General features: G+C 42.6%; 1 protein-coding gene across 1 annotated transcript in view; it reads right to left on the bottom strand.

Annotated features, from left to right (window-relative positions):
- CCDC88A (coiled-coil domain containing 88A) overlaps positions 1-17,023 on the bottom strand; it is a 63,989-nt gene extending 46,966 nt beyond the window's left edge. The window contains 3 exon segments of the mRNA XM_036380879.2: positions 1,893-2,001; positions 16,274-16,374; positions 16,496-17,023. Coding sequence (XP_036236772.1) covers positions 1,893-2,001; positions 16,274-16,374; positions 16,496-16,558 — 273 coding nt within the window. The 5' untranslated portion in view covers positions 16,559-17,023.
- Positions 17,024-19,479: the final 2,456 nt, after the last annotated feature.

Below are 19,479 nucleotides of genomic sequence, written 5' to 3'. Positions count from 1 at the left end.
GTTACATTTTACCAGTGCAGGTTTTTTTTGACAAGTACATCCACAAGTTTTTTGACAAGTACCTCCACAGCACTGATCTAGTTTTTCACTGCACTGAGGGAAGGTTTTCCACACATGTTATAAAACCACATGGAACGAACCAGCATGGACAAGCTCCGAATGAGAAGTGTTAAGAGTTAGGTTAACATAGTGCTAAAAATCCCCAATTCCCACATTCATCAGTGTGTGATGCCAACCCTCAGGAAGATCCTGTGTCAGTGCAGGGAATGGTGTCCTGTCCCCTGCCTGGGCTCCCAGGAACACCCCCAGGAACAGCCCCAGGCAGGCTCCTGCACTCTCAGCTTTCAGGAGCACTGGGCTGTGAGGCTCCTGCCCCAGCCCAGGCTAAGGGAGGCCTCTCAGTTTGATTCCAAGGCATCCATCAAGCCTCAGCTTTTCCTGCCTTGGGGGATTTCACAGGTGACAGGAACTCAAGTGACCCCTCTGTGAAACAGCCCATCCTTTAACTCTTCAGCTACCACAGAGCACAAACCTCCCTGCAGGCACTGTAGGGAGTGAATATCTACACATGCAAAAAGCAATTTTAGACTCCAAGGAGCTCTCCAGCCTTCACTCCTGCCAGAAACACCAGCACATGTTTGCATGGTGACCAACACCCTGAAAGACTGGGGAGGGAAAGAGGGGAAAAGTGTATAAAACAGTTAAAAAAGGGCAGTTCAATATAGCTTGGACCACTAAAGACATGGTGACTGGTTTTACCATTTCTTAAAAAAGAATATTTTTTTATTTTAAAAAAGCTCTAATAAACTTGTTTCCATCACAAAGGTTTGGAGCAACATCTGCAATCCTGAACCATCCAAAGGTACCTAAATGCCAGCAATTCTGCCTGGTCCTGGAGCACCTGGACTGGTGATGCCATGAGGCCAGTGCAGGATAGGGAATGCTTTGTGTTCCAAAAAAGATCAATCCTGTCAGTGTTTGTGCCTCCTGTTGCACCAGTTGTGGAACACTAATGCCTGGTGGAAAATGACTTCCTTTGGGAAAAGGAAAAGCATATGGGCCTTAGCAGGCAGCACATAAATCCATGTGCAGGAGAAAAGGGTGGGAAGTGCTGGGAAGATGGTCCATGGCTGGTCAGGGCAGTGACAGCTGGAATCCTCACTGCACTCAGAATTTTGGGAAGCAGTGACAGCTGGGATCCTCACTGCACTCAGAATTTTGGGAAGCAGTGACAGCTGGGATCCTCACTGCACTCAGAATTTTGGGAAGCAGTGACAGCTGGGAATCCTCACTGCACTCAGAATTCTGGGAAGCAGTGACTGCTGGAATCCTCACTGCACTCAGAATTTTGGGAAGCAGTGACTGCTGGGATCCTCACTGCACTCAGAATTCTGGGAAGCAGTGACTGCTGGAATCCTCACTGCACTCAGAATTTTGGGAAGCAGTGACAGCTGGGATCCTCACTGCACTCAGAATTTTGGGAAGCAGTGACAGCTGGGATCCTCACTGCACTCAGAATTTTGGGAAGCAGTGACTGCTGGGATCCTCACTGCAGTAAATTTCATCATGTTCTTCTAACAAAAATTCCATTTACAAGACTAAATGCACGTGTAATAATGTCTCTCACTGGCACAAAACTTGGTCCAACTCAGTAAATACCAACCACAGGAGTAACTGCACACATAGAGTATCTATTCTGTAAACAGATCATTACTCATACAAAAGTGCATTAACACCACCTTTATACCTGTAAACAGTGATAAGAAATTTGACCAGATATCTAAACAATCATCTCTTATTCATCTTACTCCTGTTACCCTTCAAGCCACAACTACAGAAGAAAATTTAGAAATAATTCCAGGCAAAAAGTAGCACAACAAACAATTACTGACCTGATAGTAAGTTTTTATTTGTTTCACCAAAATAGACAAATTTTGAATCCTTAATGATGCATCATTGTTTACTTTTTTGTTTATCCTCTGATTAGCAGACTTTGGATTGCTGCAAAAAGAACAGAAAAAAGAACACATTAAACACACTGAACATTAATCTTTAAAGCTTTGTCTATAAAACAAATGGTATAGTTCATGTGCCAGCACAGCCATTCCTTGTCTTGATAACCATGCCTTGTTTCTCCCTCCACAAATCAATAAGGACTTGTGGAAGATGCAAAGAGCCTGAAATGTGTCTCTGACACAGCCAGCCAGCCTCACATTGCTGTTTGCTGCCAATGCAGCCTGAAACCGGGAGCAGCCACCACAACTCCCAGGGAATGGCTCTGACAGGAAAGTTTCTGTGGCTGTATGATGCTATTTACTAGGAACAAAACGTAATTTTAACTTGCAGAATGATGATGGATATGAAACACATCGTGCTACACACACACTAAGCTGTTTTAGATGTATTTACAGGTTGCTGGAATGTGACAACAAAGGGATTATTAATTGGAGTTTTTGTCATGTACTATCGTATACTACCAGATTTTTCTCTGGTCTGTCTTGGCTGCAGGGAGGAAATCAATCACTTTTTCCTCCACAAAGCAGAAAGGATCTGAGGAAAGGCAGATGAGTCACCCCTTTCCATTACCTTGTAACACACAGAGGACAGCAGGACAACCATTCACTGGGATTTCCCATGGAAAACCATGCAGAATCGAAGCACACCCCATAACACTCCCTGAAATGTTTAAAGAATTCCTAAGAGATGGCCAGTGTGAAGTTTCTCACTTTTACAGATTCTTGATGATGCAACTTTTGCTATTTAATGGCATTATTGTATTGTTTGATGATATTATTATTGTCAGATAAATGAGAGCTGGCTGGGATGCTGCACTCAAAAACAAACTACCAATTTCTCCTTGTCAAACCAGGGCTCCCAGCAGGAATGTGTGTCTGCTGGCTCTGGTTTTATTCAACATTGTCATTAATGATTTAAACAATGGAATATAGAATACACTTTCCAGAACAGCCACTGGCAAACTTTAGGAGAAAAAAAATCCCAAAGAACAGCCTTCAAAAAATACTATGGCAATGGAGAATGATCCTGGTAATGTGCAAAAGTAATGGAATTCAATAACTCAGTCACAGGCAGAGGATTAGAGTCAGAACCAAATGCAGAAAGAGGAGTTATTTGCTATAAAACAAAAATGACCTGAATATTATGGTATCATGACCTACTCTGACGCAATTTATTCCTTTGATTGGTAGTTTCACATACTCTCTGCACAAAAATTACATATTTTTCATTTATATATAAGTTACCTACACAAACTTTGTTTGCCTTTTACAGCTAGCTTAAATTTAGAATATTAGATTTTTTTAAAAAATAAATATTTATGTCTTTTCTTCAGTTTATTGCTATCAGCATTTCCTGGCTTATAAACACAAATAGAAATAATAGAAAAACCACTGCTGGGAAAGGAAGTCAGGTCATATAAAAAATGCACCTCCAACACATAGATATTTCTAAAAGAAAAGCAGCAGACCAAGGATCTTTTTTCTGTATTTATTATTATAAATCTAGGAAAATTAGGACATGGGTAATTGCCTCATCAGCATGTTCCTAAAAATATTTGAAACAATTAAAATAAATTTTAGAACATATTAGCCAAACCATGTGACTAAGATGTGACCTTGGGTTTATTATTATTAGATCAGCCAACCTGTAGCTGTAAAAGCAACTAAATGGGCTAAAAATAATTATGCTTTGCAGATGGACAGAACTGGACTCCTTTCCACACTGAATTCATGCAAATTTGTTAAAATCAGAAGAGAAAATCCACAATAAATCCTGCTGACCTCCAGAGATCAGCTGAAGTCTCCTATTTCTACACGCATATCTCCAAAAGGCCGATTTGGGCCCTTAATCTTCATCTTTAATCTTAATGACCACGGGATTATCTCTGGGCTTTTTCATCATCTTCAGCAGCATTTCTACAGCCACACATTTCAGATGCCTGTCCCTTTAGAGCACTCAAAGCAGGGCACAGGGGTTTCCTGTTGTGCCAGGATGTTGTGCCAGCTCTTATTTTAGCATCAACACCAAAATTAGTGTGCAACCACAAGAACTCAAAACACAAACGTCATAAAAGCTCAGGCTTTCCATTTTCTCATTTCCAAAGCTGCATTAGGATATTGAGATTGATCCTGGATGAACAAAAACTTCAATATTTGCATAGCACTGGATCTTCATGACACCACAGGATCAGCCCAGCCAGCAGGGAAGAGCTGCTCTAACAACCTCACCTCCCTCCACGACAAGCTTAGTGCCAAAATGATTCATTCCTGCAGCTTAAAACAGAATTTGGAGGGGTTTTTGTTTTGGTTTGGCTTTTTGTTGTTGGCTTAAATTGCAGGAAGCAGTTTACCGAGATTGTGAATTTTTGCTGGGAAAACTTGGGCTGCAGATGTGCTCTGGAGCTGGATTTTTACCACTGGGAAAAACTCCAGTTTCAAGATGCTCTGCTAGTGCAAATGACCAGCAGCTAAAATCAGAATGTCAGCCTTGGGACAACCTGATGCACAGAAAAACATTACTTTAGTAATTTTAAACTTTTCCAAAAGATGATTATGGTAAAGGGTCCAACAGAAACCCTAAACTCCAAGTTCCCTTAACATTTTTCAGCAGAACTTGAAAGTAGGTAGTGGGAACAAGAAGTTTAACCCACTGGTTTTAAGGTTCAATAAAAGCAAGGTAGTGAGATATCAGTCCTACTCTCTACCAATCATTTTACATTTAACTAAATATGTACCCTCAATAACTCACTATTGGTAGTAGATTTCTTTTTCTGGTTTTCTGGTAACTTCTGTCCTCTTGGCTCATTATTCTTCAACCACGGGAGCTCAGTTGTTTTTGACACTCTCAATTAGTACATGACTAGGATAAGTGACTTGGACAAGAAATTGTTTCCCATGCTTGCCAGAGTGCAATCCTGCTCTCAGCACCTTCCAGTGCAAACAGGACTTCACCTCTGTGCTGCAGTGATTGAGGTTTTTCTAACCACATGATGCCATGAAATGATGATAAACACAGACTGTTTCTAGGCTACCCACTAAAACGGCCCTGTGCTGAAAAGTCAATGTTGAAAAGTGAGGGATTCCCACCAAGCAGCCTCTGTGCTGGTGTTCAGCAGAGCTCCCTAATCTTCAGGCACTGATTTATTTCTACCTTTCACATTGTGTTAGAACTGTCAGGTTTGTGTATGGAACAGCCAAGCACAGACCTGACAGGTCCCTCCTCACACCAGTGCTATGGAAAGGACCATGATTAGGTCTTTGAACAGGAAATTCCTTATTTAAAAAAAAACCTAAACAACTAAACCCACCTTCCCTTCCAATACTGATAACCAGGTCTCATTTTCTCAAAGACTCCAACCTGAATGCTCATTAATCCATTAAACAGCATTTTAAATATTATTTATTTAGTCAATATAGTTCATCATCTCAAGTATTGATATCTTAATTTGTCCCTCTTGAAGAGGAAATAATATAGCAGGATGCTATATTTCCATTTTATGTGCTTCATAGGAATTTTTTCAGGCTAGCCCAAGTCATGGCATACTAATACTTTTTACTAAGCATGAAGTCTCTATGTGCAACTATTTTTCATACAGGAAGATGAAATTCTAAACATGAACTGCCAGAACCTTCTAAGAGCCACTCTAAACTTATTTACACTTCTGGAAAACTAATTTATTAAAGATTTTAATGAAGTACTTTACTTATACCTATAAGTTGAACTGTACTGTTGAATTTCTATAACCAGTATAATGTTTCTATTTTTATTAGTGCAAAACAATTCTGTTTACTAGAATAGTATATAATAGTATATTAGTATAAAGTATAGTATATAACAGTAATGGTATAGCATATATTAGTAAATAGGTCCAGTGACACTGAAATAAACTGATGGAAATACAGGATGCAAATTAAATAATTTTGAAGATCAAAAGATCCAAATTGCCAGTTTAAGACACAGCTTTAAAAAGCAGTGTCTTAAAACTGTGTTTTTAAAACCCTCAGATTCTGGTGGCTACCAGAAACATTTTTAAGGCCATCCCTGCTCTGAACTGCTCCTTTTATGAGGTGGGGATACTGAGCTGCTTCAGTGGCAAACAGCCCAGCAAAATAGGGCAAATCTGTCTAGAAGTCGATAGGAAGCAGAGCGGTAAAAGATGCCCTGAAGCAATTTTACATTTAAGAGCAACCTACTTATGACAAGATACATTAATTTCAATAGCAATAAAAGCAGACAGGAGCATCTATCCCAATCATGCATTAGTTTAAAACTCCTGATTACACAGGGAACTTCAGTGATTTTTGAAATACTACCAGTGTCATGAATCACAGATTGAGACTTCATATAATCGGGGATTATGTGTCTTTAATTTTTCATTGACCAAAATCTATCAGAAATGGCAATGTGATAGCTTAATGGCCTCATGCTTAAATCTATGCAGACTGCAAACCAGTTGTGTCCTCCCTTGCCATCTGTTCCTTGATGGTACTTAATGATTAAGTCTGGTATCATAACGCTCCCTAATTTGAAATATACCATTGTTTGAATGTATTGGGTGAGTTCAGTGAAATGCTACCCTGTGGTTCAGCTTACAGCAGCACAGCATTCACTTGTGCAAATAAACGCTGCACGCCTAATAGTGTTTGTTTTCTGCAAAGTCCTTTTAACTGGAATGCTGAGGTATCTGTCAAATATTTCAGTTATTACTGGTAACAGTATTTTGGGATAGCCTTCAACTAATAAAGCAGCATCTTCATTATTTACGACTGGCACAAAAATAATAAGCACGCTCAAAACGTGTTTTACAAAGAGACTTAATGCAGAAGTGGCTTTTTACTGACAAAACAATAAAAAAGTAAAAATAACCATGGGGCTTTCACTAGAGAATAATGGAAAATCTTCAAATTGCTTCACATTTTACAATCTACCTTTTAGTCATAAAACACTGCATTTCTATCCTTGAGACGATACTGCTAGAGCAGCAACCAGTGCAGTGTTGAAATGGTCACCTGCCCCAACATCTGAAGATACCCCAAACACTGAGATGCACTTTGCCACAGGATCAGCATTAATACCTCCATTCAAGGGCTCTGTGCTAACTCTGCACTTAGCAAGGACTGAGTGCCAGAAGTCCAACAGCTGTATCCAACGTTTTCTGCCTCATGATCCTGTGAGCTTTGGGAAGCAGGCCTAACATCAAACGTCTTTTGGCCCTTGCACAAAACCCCACTTCCTAGGATTATGTCCAACATCATAGACTGGTAGGAGGCTGAAGCCCTGTGCCTACTGAAAAATAAAAACCAACCAAACCATGACCAACTGGCCTGAGCCAAACAGAGTGGCTGGTGGGATCACAGGGAGCGCTGCCAAGAACATAGCTGTGCATGCTGAGCACATGCACACAGCTTCCCCCTGCCAGCCTCAGCATCTCGAGCTGTACGGCTCCTCAAGGCTGCAGGGTGCTGGGAAAGCTGCAGCTGTGTCCTGCCTGTGTCTCCCTGCCCCAGGGATGGGCACCTGCTGCACATCACAGCCACTGCCTGGTCCCCATCAGCGTGAGGGGACATCCCCTGACAGCCCCACACTGCCAGGGACATGGCAATGTGCCAACAGCCAGGCTGTACCACAGGGCATTCAACAGGTCTGCTGACTGGGCTTTCATTTCTTCTTCCCAGGGTTTAAACAAAGGCCAGCACAGCCCAGATTTATTTTTGTTCTCTTTTCCCTAACTGCAGTGAAGATGATGTATGCAGGTGACTAAAATGTGTGAGAAAACAAGGAAGGAGGTAAAACAGTTCACCTGGCATTGACTAAACACATCTGTGACTAAACAAACTCTTGTGGAAAAGACCAAAACCTTGGACCCTTGTGACCGTGTTCACAGGAGTCTGAGATGAGGGAAGAGATGAGGATCTGACTCCATGTTTCAGAAGGCTGATTTATTATTTTATGATATTATATTAAAACTATACTAAAAGAATAGAAGAAAGCCAGCCTTCTGATGAAATCCTAAGAACAGAAAAAGAAAGAATGATAACAAAGGCTTGTGGCTGGGACAGAGTCTGAGCCAGCTGGCTGTGATTGGCCATTAATTAGAAACAACCACATGAGACCAATCCCAGATGCACCTGTTGCATTCCACAGCAGCAGACAACCATTGCTTACAGTTTGTTTTTAAGGCTTCCCAGCTTCTCAGGAGGAAAAATTTTAAGGAAAGGATTGTTCATAAAAGATGTCTGTGACAGACCCTCAGTTCCAACTTCATACAGCAACCACTGTCTTTAAGGCCATCCATGCTCTGAACTGCTCCTTTTATGAGATATTTCATCAAATAGTATGAAATAACTCCATTACCATTGTTTCACCTTGACTATTCTTTTCCTATCACACTAAAAGGTAGTATGTAAAAATAAAGCTTCTGCCAGAAGTTGAACCTAGTGAGTCACTGCTGACCACACCAAGTAACCTGGGTGAGCTCCTCACAACAAATCAATGAATGACACAGCTGGCAAAAGGTAATCTGGCTGCCACCAAATTAACAAGTGTCACTCACAGGAAGGAAAATCCACAGGATTCAGAGCAGCACAGAGCACTTAACACAAAATAAACACACCTAGGTATTAAAAATTGGAGAATTCCCAGAAGAAACATCAACAAACAAAATATTTTTAGTGAGGAAAAACATACTTTGTCAGAAAGTCTGACAAACACGCTCTACCCCACAAATCTAAATATCTTTCAAGGAACATCTTTGTTGGTTTGCTTGGTTGGTTTTGAAGGGTTTTTTTTTTAACTACAGAAGGTTTAGCAGGAAATATCATTTGAAAAGGGAGAATTAAACTGCTGTAGTACTTGCACCACACAAAGGTCAGGAAGGCAACAAGACTGACATGCCCCAGAAGCAAAATACTGAGGATATTGAAGTCTGAAGTTCTGACTTCTGCTTCAAGCACTGCCTGTTATTTTCCCTCTCAGAGCCAACATTTTTTTACTTCTGAAATGAGTCCAAATTTTCAAGACCTATTCAGTTCAGTACCAAAAACCAGAGCAGATGAGAACTGCTTGGCTTTGTGATTAACACCTCAAAGCAACTGACCACGGGCACTGTGCGAACATCCAAACATGGCCACCCCCAGCTTCACACACAGCCACTGCCACATTTAAAATGTTAACATTAGGGAAAATTCCTATGTAGGATTTAAAAGCAATACACATTTATGCAGTTTTTTTTTTATTTAAGCTGAAAAAAAACTTTTAAGAAGAGTTTGTAAGGACAAGTTTATTTTCTTGTATCCTAACTAAAAGCAGCACAGCAGTATATACTTTGCTTTATTTGATAATCACAGCACTAGCAAAAATTATTTCTCCTTTGAAAGACTTGGAAAAATGTTCACTCACTTTGCTCTTGACTTTAAACTTGGCTGAAGCTACAAAATCTCAAAAAAATTAGTTCTCACTTCAGTGTCACAAATAGTCTGACCACAGGTAAACACCTCAGTACTCAGCATTAACAACTACAGGAAATACTGATGTGTACTGATGGCACCAAAGCTACACAAATATTGCAGTTTTAGGGACTAGAAAGATCTCCAGTTGTAAAAACAGCACCACACAGATTTCCATGAAATACTTTTTGTTGGAATGCCATGACTGCAGGTAACTTCCTTTCTTATGAAGGGAAATAAACCCTCTGTAAGTAACTGATTCATAATAAAACACAGATTTTGATTAATAATAAAATACATATTTTCATCGTTCTCTACACCCACTGTTAGACTAGTGACAATGTGCCATTTGCCTGCATTCTCTCATGCATCTCCCAGTCTCTGTATCCTGGTTTTGCCCAGCACACACAATACTCCAAATGTACAGCAAGTGTATTCCCAAGCTACCAGAAAATTCCAGCAGACACTTTTTGCTTAGGGGCTTATTTAAGAAAAACAAAGATACCACACAGAGAAAAACTAGAGCAAATATTTCCCTGAAGCTTAAACCAAGATAAAATTCTGTAATAAACCCAAGTGGACTGTCTTCTGTCACTGTAGGAGAGAAAGCAAGTAGTGGAGTGTCTCTAAATGTGCAACACAGAGATTCACCCAGTGGCCAGGAATACAACAGACACCATTTATGGGTTCATCCCTTACACTTTCCCATCCCAAAGTACAACATCAGGCCATTTTTGTCAAAGCAGTAGCCTTGCTTCAATGAACCCCATTAAACAAAAGGGAGGCATTTTGCAAACAGTGCTCAACAACAACTGCCTCTGCAGCATCTTCAGGATAAAGGCTGGACTCTCAAACAAAGCAAACAAACACAGACACTCTCCCACAGTCATTCCCAAATAATCTTTGACCACTGGAGTCACGTGCTCTAACAAAGCAGCATCTTGGAAAAATGTCTTGATCCCTAAATAATTACTACCTAGGGAAAAGTGGTGCATTACAAAAGACAAGGAAGGCAACAAATTGCTATTTAGCTTAGGGAAAAAGGAGGAAACAAAAATAAGAGCATTTGAACAAACACAAAACTCAAAAGTCCCTTCTTAAGAGAAGAAACAAATGAGGAAAATCTAGAAGTAAATCTCAAATTTGGTGGAAGATAAGATGAGCTTGATTTAGCACCCAAATTCAGTTAACTAGGTTTGTTTTCAAAAGGAAGATCAGAGCACAGCAATACTTGGCAAAGGTTTGTGGTGGTGGAGAGATCCCCAGAGCATGAAACCAGCATCCCCATGAAAGCTGAAGCAGCACAGCCTGGCCACCAAAGGGTACAAGCTGATCATGTGGCTGTAGCTAGCTTAAAACTGGATTTTACTGCTGCTCTTATTGTCATGGAGTGCTCTGAAACAGCGTGTAGAATGCAAAATGCAAAATTCTCTGAAAAAGGAACTGCAAAGCCATAGTGAATGTATGTTCTTTCCTTGCCAGAATGCTTTCAATGCTGAGACAAGTTATTTTGATATTACATCTAAGATGGCTATTTATGGAATAGGTTGACAGGCTTAACAGAATTCTCTGTATGTATTAAAAAATAGTTTTAAATTCAGTTTTTATTCCCTGCCCAAGGTACTAGGCTGGAGTAAGGATGGGGTCAGTAGCAGGCTACCAAAAGAAATAAGGAGACAGAGTCCAAGAAAGATAACCAAGATGGCACATGAAGGACAGAGGACAGAAGTGGATGTGTAAAGGAAAGTAAGATGATTTAATTCCCAATATTGAAAACTCTGCACGGCACAAGAGCGAACCACAGAGTAGTTTCCTGCTCAGAAATAAATCAGGGTAGCCAGGATGAAGGAAAGTGGACATCAGCTGTGGAAGAGGGTACAAAAGCATAGCAAAAATTAGTAAAACAGAGACAGGCCAAGATCAAGCACTTCAAGCATGCCACGTTCAAGCCATGCATTTTCCCCTCTATCTATCAAAAACCCAAGCACCCCACAGGTGCAGGGATCAGCCTGTGCCCACCTCACCTGCCCAATTCAGAGCTCACTGCAGGCTGATGGTCCCATCTGAAATTATTCATCATCACACTAAGAACTGCATTTCCCCTTTTCTAACCAAAAGGGTTTAATTTCAACAGTCCTGGTGCACATTGTGCTGCACCACTTATTAAAGAATTTGCTTCTGTACAAAAAAAGGGACTGTTACAAATTCAGCTTTCCTGAAGAAAAATCTCAGCCCTGCTGCTGCAGAACTACCCTTGGGAGCAACAACTCTGACAAAGTCCAAGGGACACCTTGCACCTGTGGAAAACCTGACAGAGCACATCTGGGAAGCGTGAATCTACACCATGAAGTGATAAAGGTGTGGATAATAATATTATCTGTAAATAATATCTGACCTTTTTCTAAAATACACACTCCTACTTCTTCTGCCAAAGTCACCGATTTCCTTTTCCTCAAAGCTCTTTTCCATTCCCCCAGCCAGGCAGGGCCTGGCTGAAGCTGCTCTTTCCCAAGAAGGAGTTAATGGATTGAGTGGCTGCACTCTTTCACAGAGCCTGGCAGCTGGCTCCAGCACTGGAGACAGAGTCCAGTTTTCAGGGGAAGATATAGGCAAGCCAGGAGCATGGGCTGGCAAGCTGAAGTGCTTGGAAAAAAGCACACAAGTGAGGGCTGAGAGCTGCAAACAGCAGCCAAGGAAGCTGTCCACATTCTAGGCACACACCACCAGGCAGCCAGTCCACCTGGAAAATCTGATGGTGTGAAAGGCCTGCAAGTGGATTTAGTCACCAAAAAACAGTGGGAGAATGGTAAAAGGGGAAAAACTCAGGAGAAGAATGAAAGACTGCATCTTTGAAGTAGTTTTCAGCATGTCTGGAAGCAAAGACTGATATGGAAAGTATCACTTAATTTATGTAATGAAGACCAAAGTTACAAAAGGCACACTGGGATGAAAGATGTCAGGTTTTCCAGACAGAGGATTAAATTAACTCAGTTCCAGAGTTTGGTTCTGTACATTACCAACCCTGCATATAGTCTGGGTCCAATACTTCCTCTAAACCAGATTTATTTCCACAAATACAAAGCACAGTAATATAAAACAATTAAAGCTAAAAGCCTGCTTCAAGCCTTTGTTGCTTGACCAAATATTAATGGTGGTGGTAAATGTAATGAAAGCCCCCATCTTGTAAGTACTTGCAGCTGTCTCTTTTTATTCAAAGGACCCAGCAAGACTCTTGTCAGTTGGGGAACCACAGCTCATACTCAAAGACTTTCATCGTTTCTTACCCAATCCTATTGGAATTCAGTGAGCAAGTATCAGAGAACAAGAGCTATCAAAAATGGAAATAAACACCACACAGAAAATGAGTGTTTCTGTAAAAATACTGTGGGGTTTGTTGGAACAGAGGAGTTTAAAAACAGTACAGAGCTAGGACTATTAAAAAAACCTGAGGTGATGTTAATCAGGATCTGGAAAAATATCTCCAGGACAACTGAGGATTATTTTACTGCAATTGTAATTGGGTGTGCAACAGGTGACTAATCCACTGAACGATACTGGTTCCCTGATTTCGGTACCACACACAACAGACTCCCCTCCAGCCTAGGAGCACTTCATAAATATAAATTAGAAGCACTAGGACAGAGGTGCAGTGAAGGTATGAAGCATTCCTGGCATGCTCCTCCACCTCCCTGCCATGGCAGGACACCAGTGCAGCGATCTCTGGTGCTCTGATTTATTTCCAAGATGCATGACCCCCTTTTTTGTATCAAAGAGCACAAAGATAAAGGCTCAGATTTAGAAAGACAGATGGGTTTCTATGCACAGGAATCAGATACTGAGTGATCCCAGCAGAAGGTAAGTAACCCGATACTTCTGAAGCACGGGACCTAAATTTAAACAGGAAATTAGAGACATTCTCTCAAGTTAGGAGCTAATATTATAAACACTGGCAATCTCCTTAATTAAAAACAAAATTCAAAAAAATAATATCAATTGGTCTGTAGCATCTCCAGCAAGGAAGAGCCCTTCAGATGTGACTGGTCACTGAACAGAATCTGGGCGATTCTTCCCATGTCCCAAAACACCCCAAGGTAAAAATCATACAAGGAATGCAGTGAATTCTCTCGTGGATGAGGTATTAATAAACTCAGTGCTGATAAATCTCAGCACCATCAGCATCCTGCAATGATTCCAACACTGACACCTCTCTCCCCTGTCTGAATCATTTCAATTGTTGAAAATAAAGTTGATCCAGACAAGCACAAGCAGAACCAAATGCTGGACCCTCACTTGCAGATGATGAAGGGCAGGATTAACTCTTTTCTAACTGAACACAAAACATTCTCTAACTAACAAAGCCACTTTTTTTTTTTAAACTGTGTAACTGTTTACAATCCATGCCTAATCCAATATTAACACTCACTTTTATGGTCACAGAATTTGTTTTTTCAACATCTGGCAAGAAAAAAGTAAGAATTAAAGTATATATACAGCAGGACCACAGGACCTCTAACAGCCCCCACTGCCATAGTTCCTAACCACAGACCTTTAGTTCTCAAGTGAAGTCACTGAGCTTTAAAAAAAAAAAAACAACAAACCAAACAACCAAAAAAACTTCCCCAAGCCCAACATTCTGACGAAAACCACCCTTCTTTTGAAGTCACATGACACAAATTTTGCTGCCACATTTCCTCAATATATGTTAGTAAAGAATAAAAGGAAAATAAAAGAGAAATAAAACCAGAAAACACTGTTAATAATCTGTATTGATGATTAGTTAGAGCTGCATCTTGGAAGTGTTTTTGCAAATGAAGACATTTGCTTAATAGGTGGATATTCAAAATGAACAGGGCTAAAAGTTAACACTGGTTTCCACAGTGACTTCACCACAGACAGGACCACAGTGCAAAACATGAAACAGTTTTTCCCCTATTTCAATCCTGGCACAAAACCCAAAACAAACTGAACTTTCCCAAAATATGAGCAGAGTTCTAAGAGGCAATTCTAAGCAGTAACCAGCCATGCTACATCTCAGCTCCCACAAGACCTTCCAGTGTCGTGACATATTTCTAAAATTAATTTCATTTGTACATCAATGCTTTTCCACATGTCACTGTTTTCACTGTCCTCAATAGCAAACTAATGTTTTGTTTTTTTTTTAATTTACATCTCCAATGTGTATTTTTTACACATACACACCCAATGCTCCCTAAGCACAGTAATCATGGCATGGGGTCAAGGATGCACAAAGTCACAGCCAAATCCAACACACAGTGCCTTAGGCATGGGAATGTTCCTTCTCCAGTTTTCCATTTTACATACATGCATTGATTTATACTCAGTATTAAAAAACTGAATGGAAAAAGTTTAAGACTATATTCTTCAAAATCACATTGTTCCAGTGCTAAATTTGCCTTCCAGCTGCCAAACTTTTTTATCCTATACAAGTTCTACATATCAAATGTATGGCCACAGCTGACAATCTACTTACTTTATGCAACCCAAGGAAAAAAATAAAGTAGTCATAAAATAAAAATACTATTCTTCAGTGAAATTCAGCACTTAAAATCCTTATTAAAGTGTGCCAGATCGCACTCAAGATTTATTTTTTTTCTCAAAGAGTTCCATTCCACCAAGTCTTCCATGTTTTTCAACATTAGAGTGAATACTAGAAGTGAATACTGGGGTGTCTTAGTTGTACAGAAGTAGGTGACAAAGGAAATAATGGTTTCAAAAGGCTGTGAATTCACACTTAAATGTGGTAAAGTGTTGCTCTTTTGACACAGACTAGTTACACAAGCTGAACGCCAAGGGGAATAACTTTTAAAGCACTAAACATGAATAAAAGCTATGAACAGAGCAGGAGGATACCCATCCCTGAGCAGTGTTCCTGAGGAACAGCTGCCAACACAAGCTGCTCACACACTGATGGATGTACCCAGCCGGCCATAACCCACAGCTTTTCATACCTATACAGAAAATGGATGGATTTCTCTGCAGAGACTCGAAATATCAAAAAAAAAAAAAAAAGTATGCAGAAATTTTTGCACTAGTAACACTTTTATGATTATATCACTAGACACCTGACAAGTGTTACTCTCCAGCATGACAGTAGTGGGCAACATTCCAGTCAAAATTATGATTAACAGAGAGCCACTGTAAAGGATTTTTTCTGACAAGCAGAGTTTTCAATAAACAGTTTACAACCCCATGTAAAAACATTTCTTCTGTTGGCTGTAGCCAGAAAACACTCTACACTCACAATTAAAGCATCAGCTTTACTGCTCAACTGTGATCTAGTCTAATTAGGAAGCCTGGAAAATGAAGGAGTTTAAGGGCAGTCCTTTTGCTCGTGAACAGCCCTGTGTGAGTTGCATGCCATCCTTAAGTTGCATGTCACGTGCACCAAGATATGGATTAGGACCTTATTAGCCAAGCAAATTTATTCAAAATCTTCTTTATGAGCCTGACTTACAGCAGGATGAACCTTTTTTATGCCTCTCAGTGGAAATCTGGGAAACTATTTACAGTCATCCCATTTTCCAGTAAGTTCTACAATGATGATTCAGCCTGTATCACACTATACATCCTGCAAATCCATTGCTCGGACATTCAGCGGTGTGGAGCTGGGATCTGCCACGATCCCAAGTCTCCTCTTAACTCACCACATGACCGGGTCAAGCACAAATGAAAGTAATTTACCAAGGTCAATAAGGGGAGAGGGGGAAAGGATTTTTCATGAGGCGGCAAAAAAATACAAGAGAAACAAACCAGCAAAAAATTACCCCAAGGCAGCGCTTGCCCACACTCACATTTGCAGCATGACTTCGTTCAGATACACTCCATCCACCAGCGCCACATATTCCTCCAGGTTGGTCCCATTTCCTCCAGCCAGCGGTCCGAACGTCTTCACCTGGAACAGAAGCAGCAGCAGCACCGTGACACCGAGTCCACCTCGCTCCCCTGCCGCAAGGCTCTTCTCAAACAATGAGCAAATCAAACCAGGAACGTGTGAGGGGAAAATGAACGCTTACCCAGGTGACAAGAGGGCTCGACATGAACTGCTCCAGAAGGGGTGTGAAGATCTCGTTCTCCATTTTACCAAAAAATGGTTAACATCAATGCAGCTCCTCCGATGCAAAAAATCAAGATAAGTCCTTCACTGCAGCAACTCTCTGGAATGCTCCAAGGATTCAGCTGGAGTGAGTGAACCCCATTTTTACCAAGCGATGCAACACCAACAAAAGTCAGTGCACTGGCAAGAGGGATTTATCTTCTTCTTTCAAGAAAAAATGCATCCGAAAGTCCATCTACGCGTATTTCAGCCTTTCCATTGATGCCTCTCCCTTCCTACATAGCGAAGAGGTGGAAGGAAGGAAGGAAAGAAAAGAGGGAGGCTGCCTAGCTACTGGGATTCTGCATCAGACAAAAAAAAGAGAGGAAGGAAAAATCTGCTTCAGCAGCGGCAGCGCCTCAGAAAGGAAGGAGAAATTCCAGCGAAACTCCGCGAGCTCATCCTGCCCCTTCCCCACAAAAAAAGCCCCGAGCCCGGGCGAGCGGAGCAGCGAGGGCAGCGACCCCCGCCCCTCTCGCAGCCAAGCCCCCCGGGCTGCGGCTGCACCAGAGCCCCGCTGCCCCCCCGCAATGGCACCGACAGGGAACCGGCCCCCGGAGGGATCGGGGGCTATTTTAAATCAGTTCCCTTTTCTATCCCTTCCCTTTTCCACTCAACTACGGCGCCAGAGAGCGGCAGGACCGGCACACGCCGCCCGGCCCCGCAGCCTCGCCCTTCCCCCGCGCTGGCCGCTCCCCTCAGGCTCTGCTCTTCCCTCGCCGCTCCGGGAGCGCCCCCCGACCCCTCCCCAGCTGTTCTCCGGCCGCTCCGCCACCTCTCCCGCGGCACCAGCTGCGCTCCGCTCCCCACCCCCCGTCCTCCCGAACTGCGGGGCCACCTCGCCTCAGCCAGCGCGGCCGCGCCGCATCGCTCGCCTCGTCCTCCTTCCCTCCCTGCCTGCCTCCCGCCCTCCCTGCTCGGCCGCCGGCCCCGGCGTGCGGATCCCTCCGCCCTGAGCCGGGTATATCCCTCCGCCGCCGCTCGGGGATGGCGGCGCGATTAGAAAGGGGCGGGGCCGCGGCCAAACCGCTGCAGGACTCGCGCCCGGCGTGCGCGCGCGCGATGCGGCTGCGGGCTCCGCTCAGCCTTCGGTGCGGCGAGGGGGAGAGAGCCTCGTCCCTTCCCTGCTCCGGGAATAAAGGTGCCCCTGAGGCATGATAATGCTCTTTCATTCCCCCTTTTGGGGAAATAGAGGTGCCCGTGAGAGAGATGCTCTTCCATTCCCCTCTTGTGGAATAAAGATGCCTGTGAGGGGAAAACTCAGCGCGGGAGGGATATTCTCCATTTCCCTTAGGAGAATAAAGGTGCCCGTGAGGCAAAAAGTGTAGGAGGGAAAGATGCTCTTTCATTCTCCTTTGAGGAATAAAGATGCCCGCGAGGGGAAATCTCAGCCCAGAAGAATAAAAGTGCCCGTAAGGGAAAAAGCACGTGAGAGAGGGAGAGAGAGGCTCTTCCAATCACTGAAGGTGCCTGTGAGGGGAAAAGGGCGGGAACGAGATGCTCTTCCCTGTGGTGAGGGTACCCGTGAGGGGAAAAGCGTGTGAGGGAGGCAGATGCTCTACCATTCCTCCCCTAGGCAATAAAGCTGCCCGTGAGGGGAAAATTCAGCGCAGGAGGGATATTCTCCTTTTCCCTTAGGAGAATAAACGGGCCCGTAAAGGGAAAAAGCACGTGAAGGAGGGAGAGAGGGAGATGCTCTCCCATTACCCTTTTGGGGCAATAAAGGTGCGCGTGAGGGAAGGAAAAAGCACGGGAGGGAGAGACTCTTCCAGTCACCTCTTGGGGAATGAAGGTGCCCATGAGGGGAGAAGGGCAGGAAGGAGATGCTCTTCCTTTCCCCTTTAGGAAATGAAGGTACCCGTGAGGGCAAAGCGTGTGAGGGAGGGAAATGCTCTTCCATTCCCCCCTTAGGGAATAAAGGTGCCGGTGAGGGAAAAAATTGGCACGGGAGGGATATTCTCCATTTCCTTTAGGAGAATAAAGGTGCCCGTGAGGAAAAAAGCACTGGAGGGAGAGAGGGAGAAAGGGAGAGGCTCTTCCATTCCCCCTGTGGGAATAAAGGTGCCCGTAAGGGGAAAACTCAGCACGGGAGGGAGGAAGATCCTCTTGCATTCCCTTCATGTGGAATAAAGATGCCCATGAGGGGAGAAGGGTGGGAAGGAGATGCTCTTCCATTCCCCTCTCAGGGAATAAAGCCATGAGGGAAAAGCTCGGTGTGGGAGAGAGATGACTTTCCATTGCCCGTTTAGGGAGTAAAGGTATCCACGAGGGGAAAAGTGTGGGAGGAAAAGATGCTCTTTCATTCTCCTTTGGGGAAAAAAAAGGGGCCCATGAGAGAAAAACTCAGTGCAGGACTGAGATGTTCTTCCATTTCCCTTTTTAAGAATAAAGGTGCCTGTGAGGAGAAAAACTTACCCTCAGGAAGTGGAATCCAGAAGCAGGGCAGGTTCTCTCCTCAGAAGGTGGAATCCAGACACAGCCATGTTAAGGTAAAATCCAACTTTCTGGCAAGGTTTTGTGGGGAAGCAGAGGATGACAAGCAGGGTGCTGGCCTGATCATTGTCCCTTCCCTGAGCCTTCTCCTGCTTCTTGTGCTTTCAGTATTCAGTCCTGCATTAATAAGCATGGATATATCTGCTTAATACATTATGTGCTTCATTGGCAAAGCATTTTACAAAATCTCAAACTAAATCCAGCTTCTCTTCTGTGTGGTAGAAATTAAATTGCAGCAGCATATCTTTCATTTTGCATACCTAATTAAAAAAACAAACCAAAACAAAAACCAAATCCTGCAAAACATTGCAATAGAAGTGACTGAAATTAAGTGCTTTTGAAAAAAAAATCAAGTAACAGCTAAACAGATAAGGTTTTCCTTAACCCCAATACCAGATATACATTTTCCCT

Source organism: Molothrus ater, chromosome 3 (genome assembly GCF_012460135.2).
Source record: "Molothrus ater isolate BHLD 08-10-18 breed brown headed cowbird chromosome 3, BPBGC_Mater_1.1, whole genome shotgun sequence".
Lineage (NCBI taxonomy): Eukaryota > Metazoa > Chordata > Aves > Passeriformes > Icteridae > Molothrus > Molothrus ater.
The sequence above is the reverse complement of the archived record's forward strand: the minus strand, read 5'-3'. Positions and strand labels throughout refer to the sequence as shown.